Source organism: Quercus lobata, chromosome 3, assembly GCF_001633185.2.
Source record: "Quercus lobata isolate SW786 chromosome 3, ValleyOak3.0 Primary Assembly, whole genome shotgun sequence".
Lineage (NCBI taxonomy): Eukaryota > Viridiplantae > Streptophyta > Magnoliopsida > Fagales > Fagaceae > Quercus > Quercus lobata.
In genome coordinates, this window is record NC_044906.1 from 43,029,857 (window position 1) to 43,050,112 (window position 20,256).

The following is a 20,256-nucleotide window of genomic DNA, read 5'->3' on the forward strand; positions in this document are numbered from 1 at the left end:
ATAATATAAACTACTTAATAAAATAATAAAAACTGCGGATACTGATGTTTGGGTAGAGGATTTACCTAGTGATTTGGATGTAGTATTCCAATCAGATTTGCCTTAATTTTTTTATTAATATGTCGCTTACTTTTTGCTCAAAAAAAGATATATTAGTTATGATGGAGTCTAAAAAAGCCAACTCCTTACTCATCCATGGATGTCGTCCATGAAAAGGTTACATCGTCCTAATTTTACAAGGCATTCTACATTACTGTCGTCCAGAGAGTCTCATCCAGGAAGCACTTAGGACGAGGGCAAGGTTGTTTTGACAAAGATAACCGCTATAGCGGTTATCAAATTGTACACTCTGGACTCTATAAAATTGGGGGAGGTTATCCAACGGATAACCGCTCCCTAAACCTATAAATAGAGATGAGTCTCCGACAAGAAAAGGCAGAGTATTTCTTCTTTACCGACAATATTTTTCTATTAAGAGGAGAGTTACTAACTTCATCATCGGAGGAGTTTTGACCGGCCAACCCCGGTCTCCTCTAACTTTCTATTTCTTATCTTTCAGGCCCTCAACATCATCGTGATCCGTGCTGTTCAACTAACTGATTCCTTGATCGCTATCAGTTTGGCGCCGTCTGTGGGGAATTATTCTTCTCTTTGACAAAAAGTTGATGGTACGGACTAGATCGAGGGCTACCAGCCCAGGCCGTCAGGGAAGCAGAGATGCTTCCAGCAACCCTCATCGCGACCGCCAATCCGCACCGGTCATGCAGACTTCATCTGTCCAAAACGTACAATCCATGGCGGCCGCAGTGGCGGAGTTGACTCGCCAAAACCAAGAATTAAGAATGGAGATTAATCTAAGGAGGCAGACGCGTGAAGAACGTGAGGGTGGAGGACAAATGCAGAGTCGTGATGACAGAGAGAACACTGAGATTGGAAGTCAGTTAAGAGGTACCACTTCACGAGCGGTGCCACATTTGAAGGAAGAGATGGACCGAATGAGAAGAGTCATGGAGGAAATGAAAGAAAATATGAGAAGGAAAAATCCTATAGAAGACCTGGTCCACCAAACTGATTCCCCCTTTACGGCTTCCATCAACGGTCACCCTCTACCATCGAAGTTTAAGATGCCTTCTCTGGATTCGTACGACGAAACACGAGACCCGTTCGATCACATTGCTACCTTCAAGACCACCATGCATCTCCAAGGGGTTCCAGACGAAATAATGTGCAGAGCGTTCCCTACTACCCTCAAGGGCCCAGCACGAGTTTGGTTCAGCAAAATACCCCCGAATTCGGTGAGTTCTTTTCAAGAGTTGAGCAAATTGTTTGTTAACAACTTCATAGGAGGACAAAGACATAAGCGTTCCTCGTCCAGCCTATTGACCATAAAGCAGGAAGAGAACGAGAGTTTACGGTCATTCATCACCCGTTTCAACAGAGAGGCCCTGAGTGTGGACGAAGCAGATGACAAGCTCTTACTAGCGGCTTTCCATAATGGGGTGAATTCGGATCTGTTCATTCACAAACTCTATGAAAAAGAGCCTCAGTCTATGGCAGAACTTGTCCATTCGGCACAAAATTTTATGAATGCAGAAGACGCAATCATTGCTAAGAAGAGGAAGAGGTCTGAGAGAGTAGACACAAATCCCAGTCGCCACTTAGAGTAGGGCCCTCGTCCAAAGAAGGGACGCATGAAAGACAGGAAAAACAGAGACATTAAGAAGCCGGGCTCTTCAGCACGGAACCAGCAGTATACCTCTTTGAACGTCCCACTTGAGCAGGTCCTAATGCAGATCAAGGATGATCCTTCCTTGAAGTGGCCAGAGAAAATGAGGGGAGATCCCAATAAACGCAATCGGAACAAGTATTGTCACTTCCACAGGGATCATGGTCACGATACGGACGAGTGTTTCGATTTAAAGCAGCAAATCAAAAATCTCATAAGGCAAGGGAAGCTAAAGAATTTCCTTGGACGAGATAACAGGGACGAAAAAATGAAAGGAAAAATGGAAGAATCATCACGGCCACCACTCGGAGAAATAAGAGTTATTGTAGGGGGAAGTTCGATAGGCCAGTCATCCAAGTCCAAGAAAGCATACTTGAAGGTAGTGCAGAGTGTCCAGCTTTCTGGACGATCACCGAGAGCAAGGACCACAGATGAAGCAGCAATCACATTCACGGATGAAGACGCTGAGAGAATTCATCATCCCCATGATGATGCTCTCGTCATCACCTTAATGATTGCTGACTACACAACTAGAAGGGTGCTTGTAGACAACGGAAGCTCGGCAAACATTTTGTATTATCCAGCTTTTCAACAAATGAGGCTAGGACGAGACCGGCTCCGTCCAGTGAACTCCCCCCTAGTAGGTTTTGGTGGCATGAAGGTACAACCCGTGGGTACTATTTCCTTATCAGTGATAGTGGGGGCATACCCACGACAAGTCACCAAGGATGTGAACTTCCTTGTGGTAGATTGTCCGTCCTCCTATAATGCCATAATTGGACGACCAACCTTGAATAGTTGGAAGGTCGTTACCTCTACTTACCACATATCAGTTAAGTTTCCAACAGAACACGGGGTAGGGCAGGTGCAAGGGGATCAACTGGCAGCAAGAGAATGTTACTTGGCCATGTTGGCCATGGACGAGCAAATTCAAGCCATGAATATTGAAGAAAGGAGAATGGTAGCAGAGCCTACCGAAGCATTAGAAGACATTTCCCTGGACGAAGGGAACCCTGAGAAGTGTACTAGGGTTGGAGCAGATCTAGAAGAGAAGATTAAGGAGGACCTCGTCCACTTTTTGAAGAAAAATATTGATGTGTTCGCATGGAGTCATGAGGACATGCCGGGTATAGACCCTAGTGTCATTACCCACCGTCTGAATGTATGCCCTTCCTCCAAGCCAGTGCGACAAAAGAAGAGGGTGTTTGCCCCTGAGAGAAATGATGCTATCAAAGACGAAGTTCAAAAACTAATGGGGGCGAGGTTTATCCGAGAAGTGTACTACCCAAATTGGTTGGCAAATGTTGTAATGGTCAAGAAGGCAAATGGTAAGTGGAGAATGTGCGTGGATTTTACCGACTTGAATAAGGCTTGCCCAAAGGATAGTTATCCGCTGCCACGCATTGATCAATTGGTGGATTCAACTGCGGGCCACAAGTTGCTTAGTTTCATGGACGCTTTTTCGGGATACAATCAAATAAGGATGGATGAGGTGGATCAAGAGAAAACATCCTTTGTCACAAGTCAAGGCTTGTTCTGTTATAAGGTGATGTCGTTCGGCTTAAAGAATGCAGGAGCCACATATTAGAGATTGGTCAATCACATGTTTCGACAGCAGATTGGGCGAAATGTGGAAGTCTATGTAGACGACATGCTAGTAAAGAGCCAGGACGAAGGAAGGCATCTGGACAACCTGCAGGAGACATTTGACACGCTGAGACAGTATCACATGAAGCTGAATCCTAGTAAATGTGCTTTCGGAGTATCATCAGGGAAATTCCTTGGCTTTATGGACTCTCATAGGGGGATTGAAGCGAATCCTGATAAAATTCAAGTAATACTAGACATGAAGCCTCCACAGAATACAAAGGAGATCCAATCTCTTACTGGACGAGTCGCTGCACTAAACAGGTTTGTCTCTAAAGCCACTGACAAATGTTTGCCATTTTTTAAAGTTCTTAGAAAAGCATTCGAATGGACCGACGATTGTCAGAGAGCTTTTAAGGATCTAAAGGCATACCTTACCAAGTCTCCATTGTTGAGTCCGTCAGTAGTGGGAGAGGAATTATACTTGTATTTGGCGGTAACCTCGTATGCCGTAAGTTCAGCACTGATAAGGGAAGAAGGTAAAGTGCAAAGACCCGTGTACTATACGAGTAAGGCATTGAGGGGAGCGGAAGGATGATATCCACAGATGGAGAAGTTAGCCTTCGCATTGATCACTGCTTCCAGGAAGCTAAGGCACTATTTCCAAGCCCATGTCATTAATGTCATGACGGATCATCCACTCAAGAAGGCGATGAACAGACTGGAGGCAGCTGGACGATTGATTCAGTGGGCCGTCGAGCTCAGCGAATTTGACATCAGATATCAACCAAGGCATGCCATAAAAGCTTAAGCATTAGCAGATTTCATTACGGAATTTACCCCAAGTCATGACGAGGCAGAAAACAATGATAGATGGGTTGTCCATGTGGATGGATTATCCACAAAGTATGCAGGTGGGATTGGTGTGGTTTTACAGTCCCCAGAAGGAGACAAACTGAGGCACAAGGTTCGTCTACAGTACCAAGCAACTAACAATGAAGTCGAGTATGAAGCCCTTCTCAAAGGGCTAGAATTGGCTAAGTCGGTGGAAGCCAAGTTTATACTTGTCCTGGGAGATTCTCAGTTGGTCATGGGGCAAGTAAATGGAATGTACGAAGCAAAAGAGGAACGGATGAGGAAATACCTTAGTAGGGTGATATGCCTAATGAAGAGATTTGAAAAAGCTGAATTCGTCCAAATCCTAAGGGAGGAAAACGTGGAAGCTGATACTATAGCGAAAGAAGCCTCGGCAAGTGAATTTATGGACGAATCTGACCAAATTCAGTACATGCCAAGCATAGATATTCCAGAAGTACAACAGGTGGAAAATAGAGGAAACTGGATGACCCCGATTATATCATACCTGAAAGTTGGACAGCTACCAGAAGAGAAAGATGAAGCAAGGAAGCTAAGGGTGAGATCGGCTAGATATCTACTTCTGAACGAAGTGTTATACAAGAGGGGCTTTTCTCAACCTTATCTTAGGTGCTTGGCTCCGGACGAAGCAAACTACGTGCTGAGGGAAGTTCATGAAGGAGCATGTGGCAATCACTCCGGAGCCAGGTCCCTTGTCTCCAAGGTCGTCTGTGCAGGGTATTACTGGCTAAATATGCAAGCTGATGCTAAAGCGTACGTCAAGGTCTACGACCAATGTCAACGATTTAGCAACGTCCCCAGACAACTATCAGAGTACCTCACCCCGATGATGGCACCGTGGCCCTTTGCACAATGAGGACTAGACATTTTGGGTCCCTTTCCTCAGGGCATAAGGCAGATGAAATTTCTAGTTGTGGGCATCGATTACTTCACAAAATGGGTGGAAGCTGAACCTCTGGCGACGATTACACAACAAAATGTTAAGCATTTCGTGTGGAAGAACATTGTATGCAGATTCGGAATGCCCAAGGTATTGGTATCTGATAACGGACGACAGTTTGACAACGCACTCTTTAGGGACTTCTGCGCACACTTTGGAATACAGAATCACTATTCCTCACCCGCTCATCCTCAAGCCAATGGTCAAGCTGAGGTGGCAAACCGATCCTTATTGAAAATCATCAAGACCCGGCTTGAGAGGGCAAAGGGGGTATGGCCAGAGGAGTTACCTGGTGTTCTATGGGCCTATAGGACGACGATGAGAACCCCTACGGGGGAAACTCCTTTCAAGCTAACTTATGGAAACGAAGCAGTCATACCGGCAGAAGTACATATGGCCAATCACAGGGTGATGATGTATAAAGATAAGGACAATGAGGAACAGCTCCGTTTGAATCTTGATCTAGTAGACGAGGTAAGGGCAAACGCAGAATACAGAACAACAAAGTACAAGAACCTCATGGCTAGGCAATATGACGCAATGGTGAAGCCTAGGCGTTTCAACATAGGAGATCTCATCCTAAGAAAGGTCTCTTTGGCAACCAAGAACCCAGCACATGGGAAATTGGGCTCGAATTGGGAAGGGCCCTATAGAGTTATCAACTGTAAAAGGCAATGATCCTACTACTTGGAGGCCCTGGACGGGAGGAAACTGGAGCACCCTTGGAACGTGGAGCACTTGAGGAGGTACTATCAGTAAAAGTCAGCCTAGACGGAAGTATGGCCACAGACGAGGCTGGACCTTGTCTGAAGACTTATTCTACTTATATTTAATGTTGTGTTAGGAACTACTATTTTACTATTTATATTTAGTGTGTTGTGGACGAAGTTAAGGCTTTACTATTTATGTTGTGGTGTTTATGGACGAACTTATGGAGCTTGTACTTAATAAAAAAGGCATAAATATATGTATATGCTTTACCTGAAAACAATGTTTATGTTATGTACAAAGTATTGTGTAAATTTCTAAGTCTCCAAGCTATTTTCGTTCCAATTAACTCACCACAAGGCTGAAAAGCCCAAGACGAGGAAAATCTCCGGACACGGGGATTTAACTTCGACAAACAAGGGAAATGTATGCACGCCCAAGTGTAGACGAGAAAATTTTCCCTGAAATGTCACGTCCACAGAACATCCGTCCCTGAAGTAGACGGGATGGAAGATAGTACATCCACAACACGGACGAACAATAATACGTCCACAAAGCTCAACTGAAACGTGAGATTTACACGTCCACACATGGACGAATACATGCAAGGACGATGTTCTGGTTAATTAACCAAGAACGTTCCAGAGCAATTAAGCTCATGGACGAATGCAAAGTCTTGCATTAGAGAGAATCAAAAAAGAGGCGAAGTCTCAAGACGGGTGATGCTGACATCTGGGATTTCTCCAAGACGAGTATAAAGTTCCAAGCATTTCATAAGATCACCCTCATAGACGAGAAGAAATTTTAAAGCAGAAGCATAACTTTCGTCCTTGATATAACAAAAAGAAAACATAAGTGTTTAAAGGGAGGACGACCAATGTCCAAACACCCTTAAGTTACATGATAACTCGTCCATAAACTAAGGACGAGGTAAAAAAAAAGTTACATCAAGTCTTAAAATTAAAAAAAAAAAAAAAAAGGCATCAGGCTGGTGTGGCATCTTTGTTCTGCTCGTCCTGAAGTGGCTGGGTTGTAGCGTCATCCTTCACATTAACGTCTTCTGAGCTCGTCTGGAGGAGGGAGCTGGTAGGAGCACCACTAAGATTGAGCTTAATAGAGCTGAAGTCAATGCTAGGGAAGTTCTCGACGGCGTCCATCCTGAAGTCCTCAAACCCAGCCGCATAGTTAGTATCCAGCAGATCAGTGAACTGCTTGGACACCTTGAACTCTGTAACCGCGTCTTCCTTGGCCTTCTTGAGAAGATCACTCAGCTCGTCATTCTTCTTTTGCAAGTGATCAAGACGAGTTTCCTTCTCCACAACATCAGTCTTCATCTCTTCAATTTGATTTTGCAGCTCCTTTGCCCCTTTGTTGGCTTTAGCAGCTGCCTCAGTCCAGCGTTTGCTCTCGTCCTTCACTTTCTTGATTCTCTTCTCTAACAAGACCCTCGTCTTGTCCAGATCAGTTGCTTGCTTGGACGCAGCAATGAACTTGGACATGGCCTGAATAATGGTTTAGTTAGGAAGCTTATCAAAGAGGACGAGACAAAATAAAACACCAAGTAAACATACATACCTTGAAAAGATCATGCACCCCAGAATGCTCGAAGTCCTTCAAAGACATGTTGTAACAAGCAGACACGTCCGCATCAGTCACAGCCATCTTAAATCTTTCCCAAGCCAGATCCTCGTTCCCAATGAGGTATTGAGGTGCTTGGGGAGAAGGTTGAGACGTGGACGGCGTCTTGACTATGGACGAGACTTGCATGGGTGAATCTTTGGGCTCAGAATCAAGGATCTGGACGTCTTCAGGCTCATGAATAGTAGGCGCAGGTTGAACGTCTTTGGGCTTGGACGACTTATGTTCGACCTTTTTCTCCCTGCGCCTGCTGGGAAGATTGCCCAGGTCAACTCCCAGTGATAAGTTTTTTCTTTTCTCACCTACGAACGGGTGAGACTGAGGTGCGTCCTGCCCAGTGACAGCAGCCTCGTTCACAACTTCTTTACCCTTGTTCTCCTTCATTGTAGCTATTCCTGAAAAAAGAAGGGGTGTTAAAAATATTAAGTAAAAAAAAGGAAAGGGAAAAAAGGGAAACTATTATACTGACTTACGTCTACGAGTGGTGAGCTCGTGTGCAAGGGCTTCACTGGACGGGTTGGGACCCAAACCCCAAGTGGCAAGACGTTGGAGGGTTACCAAAGAATGAAAAGCCCTATCCGTATATAGACGAACCTTTTGAATTCTTTCAATATGAAACCTATCCAGATGAGGTCGTCCAGCACCTAAAAAAAAAAAAATTTATTATTTAGCCGTCTACAAGGATAATTACAACACAGTAAAATGACAAACACAAGCATACCTACAGGACGAAGGTTCCCTAACTCTCCTGTGTAGGGAGGAAATGGGTCTTGAGAAACCTCGAGTGGGCGTCTAGCCCAGAAACCTGAGATGAAGAAGAACTCCATCTTCCAGTTCTATCCGAGGAAACTATGGACTTAATCAATCTATAATCTTTCCCTCTGGCTGTGAATTGATAAAAGCCAAGGGGCTGATTAATCTCAGAAGGCTTGTAACAGTAGAGGAACTCGTCCACAGTCAGAGGACGGTTCCCCTCAAAGACCTCCCTCCACAAAACTTGCATGGAGACTACTAACCTCCACGCATTGGGGTTAAGCTGACAAACACCTATACCTAACCTAGTGAGTAACTCTCTGGTAAAAGCATTTAAAGGTAACCTAAGTCCACCTAAAAGATAGGCTTCGTAAATACCTACCCCAAAACGAGGTTGACAACACCACTCCCCACGAACTGCTAACCTAGGATTGAGGTCGTCTGGGATTTGGTACCATTTCTTAAGCAAAACTAATCTCCTATCATCCGTCTTGGACTCTACTCCTATGGCACAGCTATACACTACCTCAACCTCGTCCTGAACTGTGGACGAGGGGGCACTTGTACCTGCCTGGGATCCAGACTCACTCCTCGTCTTGAGTCCTTGGAGAACGTCTAAAGGTACCCCAGGGACGCCAGACACATACTCGTCCGTGGTGTTCCCTCCACTACTAGTACTATTACTATTATCACTAGAGCCACTAAAACTACTTGGGTCATGATACTCGTCTATGGCTTTGCCTAAACTATTGCTAGACGAGGAAAGAACGGTCTCAGACATTTTAGAAAACTTAAAATCTGAGAACGAGGAGTAAAGAAATACCTGAAATCTAGACGAGGGAATTAAGGACGAGATGATGCTTCTAGACGAGGATCTAAGACGAGGATGCTCAGGGAGGGAAATCTCAGAAATGTGAAGGGCACTGGAGGAATTCAACTATTTATAAGCTGAAAACTTTGGGATGCGAAACGACGCAGCCAACCAAAGTGCGCCACGTGGCATAGATCTCGAAAATTGAACCAAGCGCATCAATTCATCAGTCAGATTTTGACACGTGGCATACAGTACACATTTTTGAAAATCCCCCAAATTATCCTTAAGACGACACCTATGGACGAGGGGGCAACTGATGGTGTCTAAAAAAGCCAACTCCTTACTCGTCCATGGATGTCGTCCATGAAAAGGTTACATCGTCCTAATTTTGCAAGGCATTCTACATTACTGTCGTCCAGAGAGTCTCGTCCAGGAAGCACTTAGGACGAGGGCAAGGCTGTTTTGACAAAGATAACCGCTATAGCGGTTATCAAATTGTACGCTCCAGACTCCGTAAAATTGGGGGAGGTTATCCAACGGATAACCGCTCCCTAAACCTATAAATAGAGATGAGTCTCCGACAAGAAAAGGCAGAGTATTTCTTCTTTATCGACAATATTTTTCTATTAAGAGGAGAGTTACTAACTTCATCATCGGAGGAGTTTTGACCGGCCAACCCCGGTCTCCTCTAACTTTCTATTTCTTATCTTTCAGGCTCTCAACATCATCGTGATCCGTGCTGTTCAACTAACTGATTCCTTGATCGCTATCAAGTTACATTTTTTTCTTATCTTCTCCATACTTACAAAATTTTCAGAAAATAAAAAATTAATAGCTATGTCATTAACCAATTTTTTAAATTGCAAGTTTTTATAGTTTAAAATTATCTATAAAAAATAAATTTATATATTATATAGTAAATAACATCCGATTGACATAAAATTTGACATGTATGTTAAGAGTATAAAGAGCATGCAATCCAGTTAAATTTTTTTTGTGAAACCCAATCCAGTTAAATTTTCAAAATATATAATAATATTAATTTTTTTTAAAGAAGTTATAGCATTAGACTATAACTAATTTGTGGCCAAACTTTTTCATTATATATGTTAGGAAATATGACAGTACTTGACTTCTTCTCCAAAAAAAAAAAGAGTACTTGACTTGAGGAAAGTGAGGGATTTTTTTTTTTTTTTTTTTTCTAAATAACCAAATCCCTTAAACAATTTTATTAGTTAGCAAGGTTTCTCAAACAATTTTATCAGTTAGCAAGGTTTCAAAACCGATTTTGTTTTCCTAAATCATGTTGGTAAGAGTCGAGTTCCATGGAAATCGAGTCTCAGAGACTCGATTTCCATGAGAGCATGGAACTCGAGTGTGAAGCACTCGATTTCACTAAAACTCAACTCTTCTCTGCTTGATTTCAAAGAGCAAAATCGACTCTTTTGGTCTCAATTTGTTAGATATCAAAATAGTTTCAAACCTTGGCTAACTAATAAAATAGTTTGAATTTTATAGTTATTTTCAAAAAAATCCAAGCAAAGCTCCAAAAAAGCAAACAAAGTTGATTAAAAAAAAACTTCCCCCCAAATCTTGTTTTCCTCAGCAAAATTTGGTATTTAGACTGTTTTTAGAATTTTTTTTTGTGAACAGTATGCATGTCAAACTATTTAGTTAGTTAGACTGATTTTGGAACTCGAGTTTGTAAACTCGAGTTCCAACCCAAAATTCAAACTATAGTGACGTTTTTTTTAGTGGTATTTGTCGAAAACGCCACTATATGTACCCTATAGTGGCGTTTTATATAAACGCTGAAATAGGCACTAAAAAAATGCCGTTATAGTATTTGCTTTTCAGGCCAAAGTCGAGTTTGGCAAACTCGAGTTCCAAAATCAGTCCAACTGACTAAATAGTTTGACGCGCATACTATTCACAAAAAAAATTTCTACAAATAGTCTAAATACCAAATTTTGCCTGTTTTCCTCTGCTTGTCCGTCCTGTTCTTATTTTTCCTAACTGACAAAACATGAAATCAGGCAATTAGCACAGCGACAGAAAACGAACTTAGAAAGGATTGGTATTATTAAATTGTTGTACATACGTTGCAACTTGTGTATCCGAGAGAAAGAGAGAAAGAGAGAGAAATCATAGATGGGCGAATCATCATCATCATCATCATCATCATCATCGCTATCGCTGACACAGCAAATAGGAGTAGCGCCCCTTCTCAAGAGACTCTCCAGGCACTTGACTCGCAAATTTGCTAAAATCTTTGTCATCCTTTCCAATCACAAGGTTCTTCTTTACTGCTTCCTTTACAAAGTTTTACAATCCCAGAAATTACATCACAATTTATGTTATGTGTTGGTTGGGACGTTAGAATTTGGTTTTGGCATTTTTTCGAACACCTGCCGTGCAATATTTCTATCTTGTTAAAATTTGTATTGCTTGACGGTATTTCCTAATTTTCAGAGTGCTGGATCTCTTGGGGCCTTGGCAGGTTTTGTTATTGCTTCAGTTTTTGCTTGGAAGTTCGTGAGAGCCACTGCCGGGCAAAGAAGGCGACAGAAACAAACGAGTGATGCTGCTGTTGAAGCAACAAAGGTACATACAGATACAGTGAATTGTTCATTTTAAACTTCTGTATTCTGAATCATATGCTTTTGCTGTTCCTTTTTAGGTAGTGCTTGGACAAACGGTGAAAAACAAATTAAATGGCGCTCGGAAGGTACTCTTGTTGATGATTTACACTATGTTTGGGACTTTATAAAGGAAAGGATTGGATAGAATAGAATAGAATAAAATGATATTAATTATTGATCTCATTCTTACTTGGATGTTAAAAAAAAAAAAAAAAAAAGAAGAATTAATTAGTACTTACATATTTGTGGTTGTTTTTAAAATTATTATAAGTTTCATGGAATTGTGTAATTGAAAGATTTATTTACTTAATTTTTTCTGTTAAGAGGTAACTTTCATTGTCAATGCTCTACGCATAAAAGAACATAAAAAGCATTATTGCTTGTTGGAAATCTTTGAATTGTTCATTTAAAAAGCTGTCTTAATATTTTTGGTATAAGATGGGGATTTAAAGAAAATGTATTTTTTGGTATGAGATTCATGCAACTAATCCCAAATCTCTAGGGATGATAAGTTGTAAGTTTTGATGACAATCTGAGAAGACAAGTGAGAAATTTTATATGCTATGAAGGTTTAGGGAAAGCTAGAAAAATAAAAAATAAAACTGTTAATTCGTGGACTTGTATGTGGCAAAATATTATGTAGAGTTCTTGATGTTCACCAATAAGTTCTGAAAGAGAAATTTGGTTTTGTTAGGCTCTTTTGTGATTTATTGATCCAGGACTTTTTGTAATCATGAGAGATAGAAATGCTACAGTGGCAAACTCTACGGGTGGGAAACATGGTAGTTTCCTTTGGAGACCTAGCTTAGCTAAGGAGGTGCAAGATTGGGAATTGATTCTTTGTTATATTTCCTTGATTTGTTCTGTTCTACTCATAAATGTTGGGCCTTAGTGCGATGGCAAGTGCCTTCCACTTGTTGGTCATGGGTATGAGTCTAGGAATCAGCCTCTCCAAAAACAATTGGGGGGGGGGGGGGGTTTGGTAAGGCAAGGCCATGACCTCTCCGAGATCCTGCAAAAGTTGGGAGTTTTGTGCATTAGGTATGACTTTTTTCCCCCTCATTGTTGTAAATGTTGAGCTTGGATAGGGTAGGTTCTATTCTCTGGAGAAGTATTTGGAAGGTTAAAGCTCCTAGTGTGGCCTTCTTGGACAATGGGTTGGGGGAGATTCAGACTGTAGATAACCTAAGAAAGAGAAAAATAGTATTTGGATGGATGTTGCTTATGTAAAAATGGTGGGGAAACCATTTATCTTCTGCTCCTATTGATGCAGGAGCATCTAAGCCCAAAGCTGAGAGTAGTCTATTTTCTCTTTCCCGTATTTATAATAAGGCTAGTCTTTTCAGTTCTTTATTTACTATTTAATTTGTTATCATGTCTTGAGTATTTTAGAAAGGTATGTGACTAGCATGTGACTAATCACATTAGGTTATTATAAACGAACTCTTTTGAGTCATTGTAAGTAGCCTTTTCTTATCTAATCTTTGAGCCTAGAGATCATTCTCAATCCTGTATTGTTTTTTGCTTTTGTTTCTGTTTTTTAACTTTTTTTTTTTTTTTAAAAAAAAAAAAATCTTTTATTAGAAAAAGAAATTACCATTTGACAATATTGAAAGTTCTCAAGAGCCGCTGCAATTCTTGTTGACGTGAACATTGTTTGATTGGTCTCAAGCATGGGGTTACTCATTGTAGTTTTATTATAAATTTCCACAACTCACTTCATTTTTCTTTATAATTCTTTGTAATGGTTTAAGATTACTTATGTTCATCATCGTGAATATGAAGTAATCGTTTTCTCAATATAATTTTATTACTTATCAAAAATGAAAAAGGAAAACATATTACATAGCATCCTTTGTACACAAGTGGTGTACTCAGACACACCTAAAAGAGCATGACCTAAAAGAATAAGCATTTAAAAACACAAACCAAATTACCCCAAGAATGGCTATTCCAAATCTCCATCTAATTGTACAAGGTGCACAGCAAGAAAAACTTTAGATCCAGCAAAGAACGGTCGACCCCCTTAAATAATTGACTCTTACATTCTCTCCAAATGGTCCACATGATGCACAAAGGGCTATATTCCACACAGCAGCACTTTGGTTTTTGGGAACAAGTTAGACTTTCAAATCCAAATTTTTTTGATTTTCTTTGCATGCAGATGACTTGTCAGTTGCTTGGTGTAATTCTTGAAGAGAGTAGTCCTGAGGAACTTCAGGTCTAGTGATGAATACATTTCGTGTTATATTTTGTATGTTTAGTCATTAGTCTATTCAAAGAGGAGTGAAATCTGACACTAAAATGTTTTATTCTTGTAGCATCATGCCACTTTAAGGCCATCAGTTGTGGAAGTGCTGTTGGGAATCAGTAGATTCTGTGACATCTATCTTATTGAAAGAATTCTTGATGATGAAAGTGGGGTAAGAAGTAATTCATATTTCATTTTGAACTAAACCTGAATGTCTACGATCTAGTATTTTATGCTGAAGTATAATTATAGTCATTTAAAAATCTTAATTTATTATTTTTGACTGTAATGTTCATTACATTAGCTATGTAGTTCTTGCAGATCCGTTATGTTATATGCCATAAAGTTCTTATATCGTAAGGTCTATAAATGCATTTTACCTTCATAAAGTAGTTTGTACAAGAGCCCTTTTTTTCAGGTGTTGGGACAGGTAAGTAATTATTTTGGGCTAAAATGAAGTGGGCAGTGGAAGGGAATTATGGAACTTGTGAGATTTTGTGGTTACAATTGGGAATTTTCATCATCGTGAACACGATGTACTTTTTATGCAAAAAAACTTGATTACCTATAAAAAAAAATTGGGAATGTTGAGTTGAGTGCCACTTGAATTTCAAATTAGGTATTAGCATAAGAGATGTATTTGCTGTTAGATTGAATACTAAGTTAATTTCATTTTTAAGAAATTTATTTGCTGTTAGACAAAGTACTAAGTTAATTTCATTTGAGGCCAATGAGCTCTTGCTCAAATAGCATCTCATCTTTTTGTAAAAGCAAGGTGGAGGGTGAGATTGTGGGTTCAAGATCTACTAGATGAATGTATAACTTACGAATAAAAAATTGTCATTTTAGCCCCCATCATCTAAGAAATTCATTTGTTTCTGGGTTGGGTACCATGTCATTTTCATGTTAGGCCCAATCATTAAGTGCATGCATTGGAACTTTTAGGTTTAAGTTGAGTTTTTGCTTGGTTTGTGATTTGGACCTCAATGATTGGAGGCCTAGAGGGTGAGATTGTGGGTTCAAGATCTACTGGGTGAGTATGTAACTTACCAATAAAAAAAATTTCAATTTGGGCCCCGTCATCTAAGAAATTCAATTGTTTTTGGGTTGAGTACTATGTCATTTTTATGTTAGGCCTGATCATTAAGTAAATGCTTGTGCACTTTTAGGTTTTAGTTGAGTTGTTGCTTGTTTTGTGATCTGGACCTCTGTGACTGGTTTCATGATACACGAGCATGGGGTTGACAGATGGCAACCAAGGTGTTTGAAAAAATTGAAGGTTTTGATGCCTTGAAATTTATAATAAGTTTTTAATTTCTTCTGGTATTAGTGTTATTTATCAATTGTCTTTGATTATCTAGTAAGTTTTGGATTATGTGAGAATGTGTGTAGTATGTTGTGTCCAGGGAATAAATTTTTTCACTATCTAGTAAGCGCCTTGGAAGTTGCTTAGCATTTATTGAAAGTCTTGATTGGTCATGCCTTGTAATTTCCAATAAAATATCAAAGAGAAAGAGAAGAGAGGGTATTCTAAAATATTTGCAAGTTTGTGTTAGAGCATTCACGATGGAAAATGCCATCCTATCCTATTTGTCAATTGTCTTTGATTATCTAGTAAGTTTTGGATTATGTGAGAATGTGTGTAGTATGTTGTGTCCAGGGAATAAATTTTTTCACTATCTAGTAAGCGCCTTGGAAGTTGCTTAGCATTTATTGAAAGTCTTGATTGGTCATGCCTTGTAATTTCCAATAAAATATCAAAGAGAAAGAGAAGAGAGGGTATTCTAAAATATTTGCAAGTTTGTGTTAGAGCATTCACGATGGAAAATGCCATCCTATCCTATTTTACCATCCTAAAAAGCTATTTTATCAATTATACCATACCATTTTACAACACACCCAACATCATATCTTTTATTTTCCTATACAACATATTAAAATAATATATCTATGCAATAAAATTTTTTTTTCTCTCAATCTCATTTTTCTCTTCCTCTCTCTCTCAATCACTAATCACCACCTAAAACCCAGACCCAAAATCCCCAATACAGAAACTCATCCCAAACCCCAAACAAACCCCTAGCACAAAATCTCAACCCAACCATCATCAACACAACAACCTCCCAATTTAAGCACAGTTTAAACTTACAATTTAGAATATAAAATCTTTGAGATTAGCTTGGCATCCGACTACAAAAGCACCACCCCAATCCACAAACCACGGCTCCACCTCAATCCACCATCAACAACACAACCGCCACCCATTGATCCACCACCACCCCGATCTGCCACATCAAACCATGAGCTCCACCAAACTATGAGACCAACGGAGGCTTGATTCAAGGGAAGAAGAAAAAAAAAGGGGGGGGGGGGGAAGAGATCTTGCTGAAGCCACCAAACCCACACCGACGCAACCATCTGCCCACACCGCCACAACCACTTGCCACACCACCTGCCCACGCTATCGCACCACCAGACCCATGGGCACCGATCCACATAGAGAGGGACGAGAGAGAGGGAGGGATTGAATGAGAGAATCAGAACTGAAAAAGAAGAAGAGAGTGACCGGTGAAAGAGAGGGATGAGTTGAAAGAGAAAGTCAGTGAAAGCAAAAAATGAAAAAGGAATAAAATATCAATAATTTTGGTTTACAATTGTGCTACAGTGCCATCCTACATTTAGGATGGCACTGTAGTACAATTGCAAAAAAAAAATTGCAATTCTCAGATTTTACAAGTCTGGCTGCTGGGCTCTTTTTGTGCCTTGATGCTAAATTTCCCCTACATTTCCCATTTACAATCCCCAATGGAAATGCTCTTACAATTGGAGTTTAGTTGGCTTATTACTTCTAATTAAGTTGGTCGCATTGAGTAGCATTTGCTTTTAGTAGTGTGGAGCAAGTCTGCTACCCCAAATTGAGTGGCATCCTTGGAGTTTCCCATTTTCTTGGTTGAATCCCTTGGTTTCAACCACCCCTTACAAGTCTTGGCCTGCATCATTTCATCAAAGTCAAACCTGACCTGTTTCAGAGCCTTGGGGAATAGAATGAGAGCAGCTGAATTGTGGGCTTGATACGGTCATTAGCAAGATGTGTGTTAGGGGTTAAAAGGATTTCTTGTGGGTTCTCTGGTACCACAAAAGTTTTGCAGCAACTCGATATTATTTATAGATTCCAATTTGGCTATCTAGATGTGTGTGTGCGTGCATGTGCGCTTTGGAGTCACCTTCTAATTCTTTTTACTTTAGTTGAATTCTTTTTTATTTTCAAGCAGTTATATTGCTCACCATTAAAGCTCTGATGTTACAGGAAAGGGTTCTATTAGCTCTGGAAAACACTGGTCTTTTCAAAAGTGGAGGCCTGATGAAAGACAAGGTATCTTTACAATTTTTGACTTTGTATTTTAATTTATCTATATAATCGGCCAAGACTCCCTCCTAATCCTCAGATGAGGATACTAGCAGAAATTTTTTAAAGCAATGCTAAAGATGCTGGACACCTTCTGCACTTCCAATTTTGGCAAAACCAAATTTGGAGAAACTAAGATGATGGTGCATGCTAGTAGTAGCCTGCATTACTGCCATGCTCAACATTCGTTGTTTCTTATTCATATGGAATCAGAAGGACTATAATCTGAATTGAATTTCTTCAAACTTATATCATAGTCACCAGAACCTCACTTGACCAAAAATAGAAGCATTGGAATTGTGACTAGTCAACTTTCTAGTTTGGTAATATAATTTTGGATCTGCAATTGAACAGGTCTTTTGCTTTTTTGATAATTCAATTTTTGGGTGGGGGAATTGAACTTGGATGTCTCCGTTAGAAACACTAGGAAGTGCTAGTTGAGATACAAGACTCTTGATGCAAGTGAATAGGTTGAAACCAATTAAAGTGATAGTTTTTAAGGGAAAATGACAATAAATTGGACATTTAAACTAGATCAATACAACCTGCATCATAACATCTTCAAATTTTGGTTTTTTTTTTTTTTTTAAAGAGTGCTCAAACCTGAGACCTTGAGTTTGAATGTCTAGTACCCTCAAGCCTTTTCTAGGTTGAGCTCCTGTACAGTTTATATATGGTTTATTTTTACTAAAAAACTTGTCCAAATTCACTACATAACTTTTTGATTGTAAATATACTTTTAGTTTAATTAAATTCTTTTGGCTCTAATGACACCAATGCTAGTCAGCGATCATTTGGAGTCACTGGATGGTAATTAAATAAGATTAATATTTCTCTACATAAGGATTAAGGATACTTTTTCTTGCCACATAAATTTGTGTAACTTCTGACTTGCCTTTATTCAAAATATGCCTTACTATATAACCACTTTTTGCTGATAAATTACATTTGCCATTAACACGTTAAATCTTAGGTAAGAAAAGGAGTAGCTTGGAGTGAAACAAACATGGAGGCCGGCATAAAAAACTCTACATATAATGTCAAAGGCTACTAAAGGAGGTCCGTTTACCCTTTTCAACGTGTTAGAATCATTCATCTTAATTTAAACACGGAAAGTTTTATCTTTAGCAAAGCTACATATGAGTATAGAAATTATGTTTAATAAAACGAACATAGCTTAAATTGTTTTTCCTTGCCAGTGAATAAAACAAGAGATTATGTGCGTCTTTTAAATGTGTTAGTTAATTTGTTGAATTTCTGTTGCAGTAGAAGACCTAGAGTTCTTTCCCTTCCATACAGTACTTTAATGTACATGTATACCACATCTTTTCAGAGAAGTGCCTTACTGGCGTAGGGCTCACATACCATACAGTTTCCTGTCATATCGCTTTGTATCTTTGACTTAGCACTGTTATAGAATTGGACAAACTTTTTTTTTGATAAACAGAATTGGACAAACTTGAATCCTATAAAATATAAGAGTTACATTTGTTAACGACTTATCCTTCAGTTTACATGGATGGCGTAATCTATGTATATTATTGTTCTGTAGGTACTATTCTGTAGCACAGACAATGGAAGACTGTCTTTTGTGCGGCAGTTGGAGCCAGATTGGCATGTTGACACAAATCCTGATACTCTATCTCAGCTAGCTGTAAGTTCCCTAATTCATTTATTTTTCCCAAGAGTGATAAAATGGTTTTCTGCACCTCCATTTATCTGTTGCCTCTCCTTTCTAAAAAATTAATTTTTGTACCTGTTTTTTATTTTCTGTAGAAATTCATTAGATTCCAATTGTACATCTCGCCCTCTGGATCAAGTTCGACATCTGAGTCAAACATCTTTGACTCAAAAAGTTTGGAGTCTTTTTTCAATGAAGAAAGTCTGTAGACCTTGAAAATCTTACATGTAGAGAATGAGAAATAGGGAACGAGGAAGGTTTATTACACGCTACTCTCAGAGATTGCTACCCTTGTGTACATATTGTTATTGATATTGTATTATGCAGCAACTATGCTGTAATCGCAGTATACTACAATTAGTGTCCTGATTCATTTTCTTAAATAAATAAAAGGTGTACTTTACTTAAAGAGTCTTTTGTACTTTACTTAAGAGCCTTTTGGCTAAATATTGTTGAATCTGGAGTTTATTTGCTTTATAGGCACTGTTCCAAGTTATTTTGGGAATTGAGGAAAGAGAGTGAATTTCGGCAATGGTGTTGCCGAAATTCAACAAAAGTATGAGAGAGAAAGAGAAAAAGTGAGAGAGAGAAAATTTTGAATTTCGGTAATCACATTACCGAAATTCTGCTACCCAAACTTGTTGACCGAGTGGGTGTTAAGTGCTCGAAGTGTGCTAGTGCTAGGCGGGTGCCCAAAGGGAAACCAATTGTGGCAATGCCATTGCCGAAATAGGGGGGGGGGAATTTGTGGTAATTGTGGCAATGCCATTGCTAAAAATGGGAGGAAAAAAAAATAGTGGTTGTCGAAATCTGGGGAGGAATTAAAAAAAAAATGTGCTACGTCTACAATATTTTTACAACATTTTCACAATAAATCATAGGTAATTAGTTATTATTAGTTCAAATTTGAATTTAACATCGAGATTACTTTTTTAATCCAACAATAACAACCAGTAACAACCTGCCACTTAGAATTTGTTGTAAAAATATTGTAAAAATTGTATGCACATATCATTTCTCCAAAAAAAAAAAATTGTGGAATGGATTTGTGGCAATGGCATTGCTGAAATCGGAGGAAAAAAAAAATTGTTACAATTGGTTTGTGGCAATGTCATTGCCGAAATAGGGAAAAAAAAAATTTTGTGGCAATTGTGGCAATGCCATTGTCGAAAATGAGAGGAAAAAAAAATAGTGGTTGTCGAAATCAAGGGAGGAATTAAAAAAAAAAATGTGC

General features: G+C 39.5%; 2 protein-coding genes across 3 annotated transcripts; both read left to right on the plus strand.

The window, feature by feature from the left end:
* The first annotated feature begins 794 nt into the window (after positions 1–794).
* LOC115980931 lies at positions 795–1,667 on the plus strand. The gene has a single exon (XM_031103123.1). The coding sequence runs from the start codon at positions 795–797 to the stop codon at positions 1,665–1,667; it is 873 nt and encodes a 290-aa protein (XP_030958983.1).
* A 9,339-nt stretch (positions 1,668–11,006) lies between these two features.
* On the plus strand, positions 11,007–19,433 carry LOC115981840 (peroxisome biogenesis protein 22-like). 2 transcript variants are annotated; one of them, XM_031104230.1, is made up of 8 exons: positions 11,007–11,337; positions 11,515–11,646; positions 11,723–11,770; positions 13,849–13,905; positions 14,006–14,107; positions 17,243–17,308; positions 18,315–18,400; positions 18,894–18,980. In XM_031104230.1, exons 1-7 carry the CDS (start codon positions 11,194–11,196, stop codon positions 18,393–18,395), a joined length of 630 nt encoding a protein of 209 aa, XP_030960090.1. In that variant the 5' UTR covers positions 11,007–11,193; the 3' UTR covers positions 18,396–18,400; positions 18,894–18,980. The 2 variants fall into 2 exon arrangements, with proteins under 2 accessions (XP_030960090.1, XP_030960089.1); XM_031104229.1 differs by lacking the exon at positions 18,315–18,400 and adding an exon at positions 19,118–19,433 and having other exon boundaries at positions 11,009–11,337; positions 18,894–18,995.
* Positions 19,434–20,256: the final 823 nt, after the last annotated feature.

Bases quoted from the DNA above. Each gene is read 5' to 3' on its own strand.
- LOC115980931 (XM_031103123.1), top strand. From the start codon at position 795: ATGGCGGCCGCAGTGGCGGAGTTGACTCGCCAAAACCAAGAATTAAGA.
- LOC115981840 (XM_031104229.1), top strand. From the start codon at position 11,194: ATGGGCGAATCATCATCATCATCATCATCATCATCATCGCTATCGCTG. The intron at 11,647-11,722 runs GTACATACAGAT...GTTCCTTTTTAG, and splicing joins CTGCTGTTGAAGCAACAAAG to GTAGTGCTTGGACAAACGGT. The intron at 13,906-14,005 runs GTCTAGTGATGA...TTATTCTTGTAG, and splicing joins GTAGTCCTGAGGAACTTCAG to CATCATGCCACTTTAAGGCC.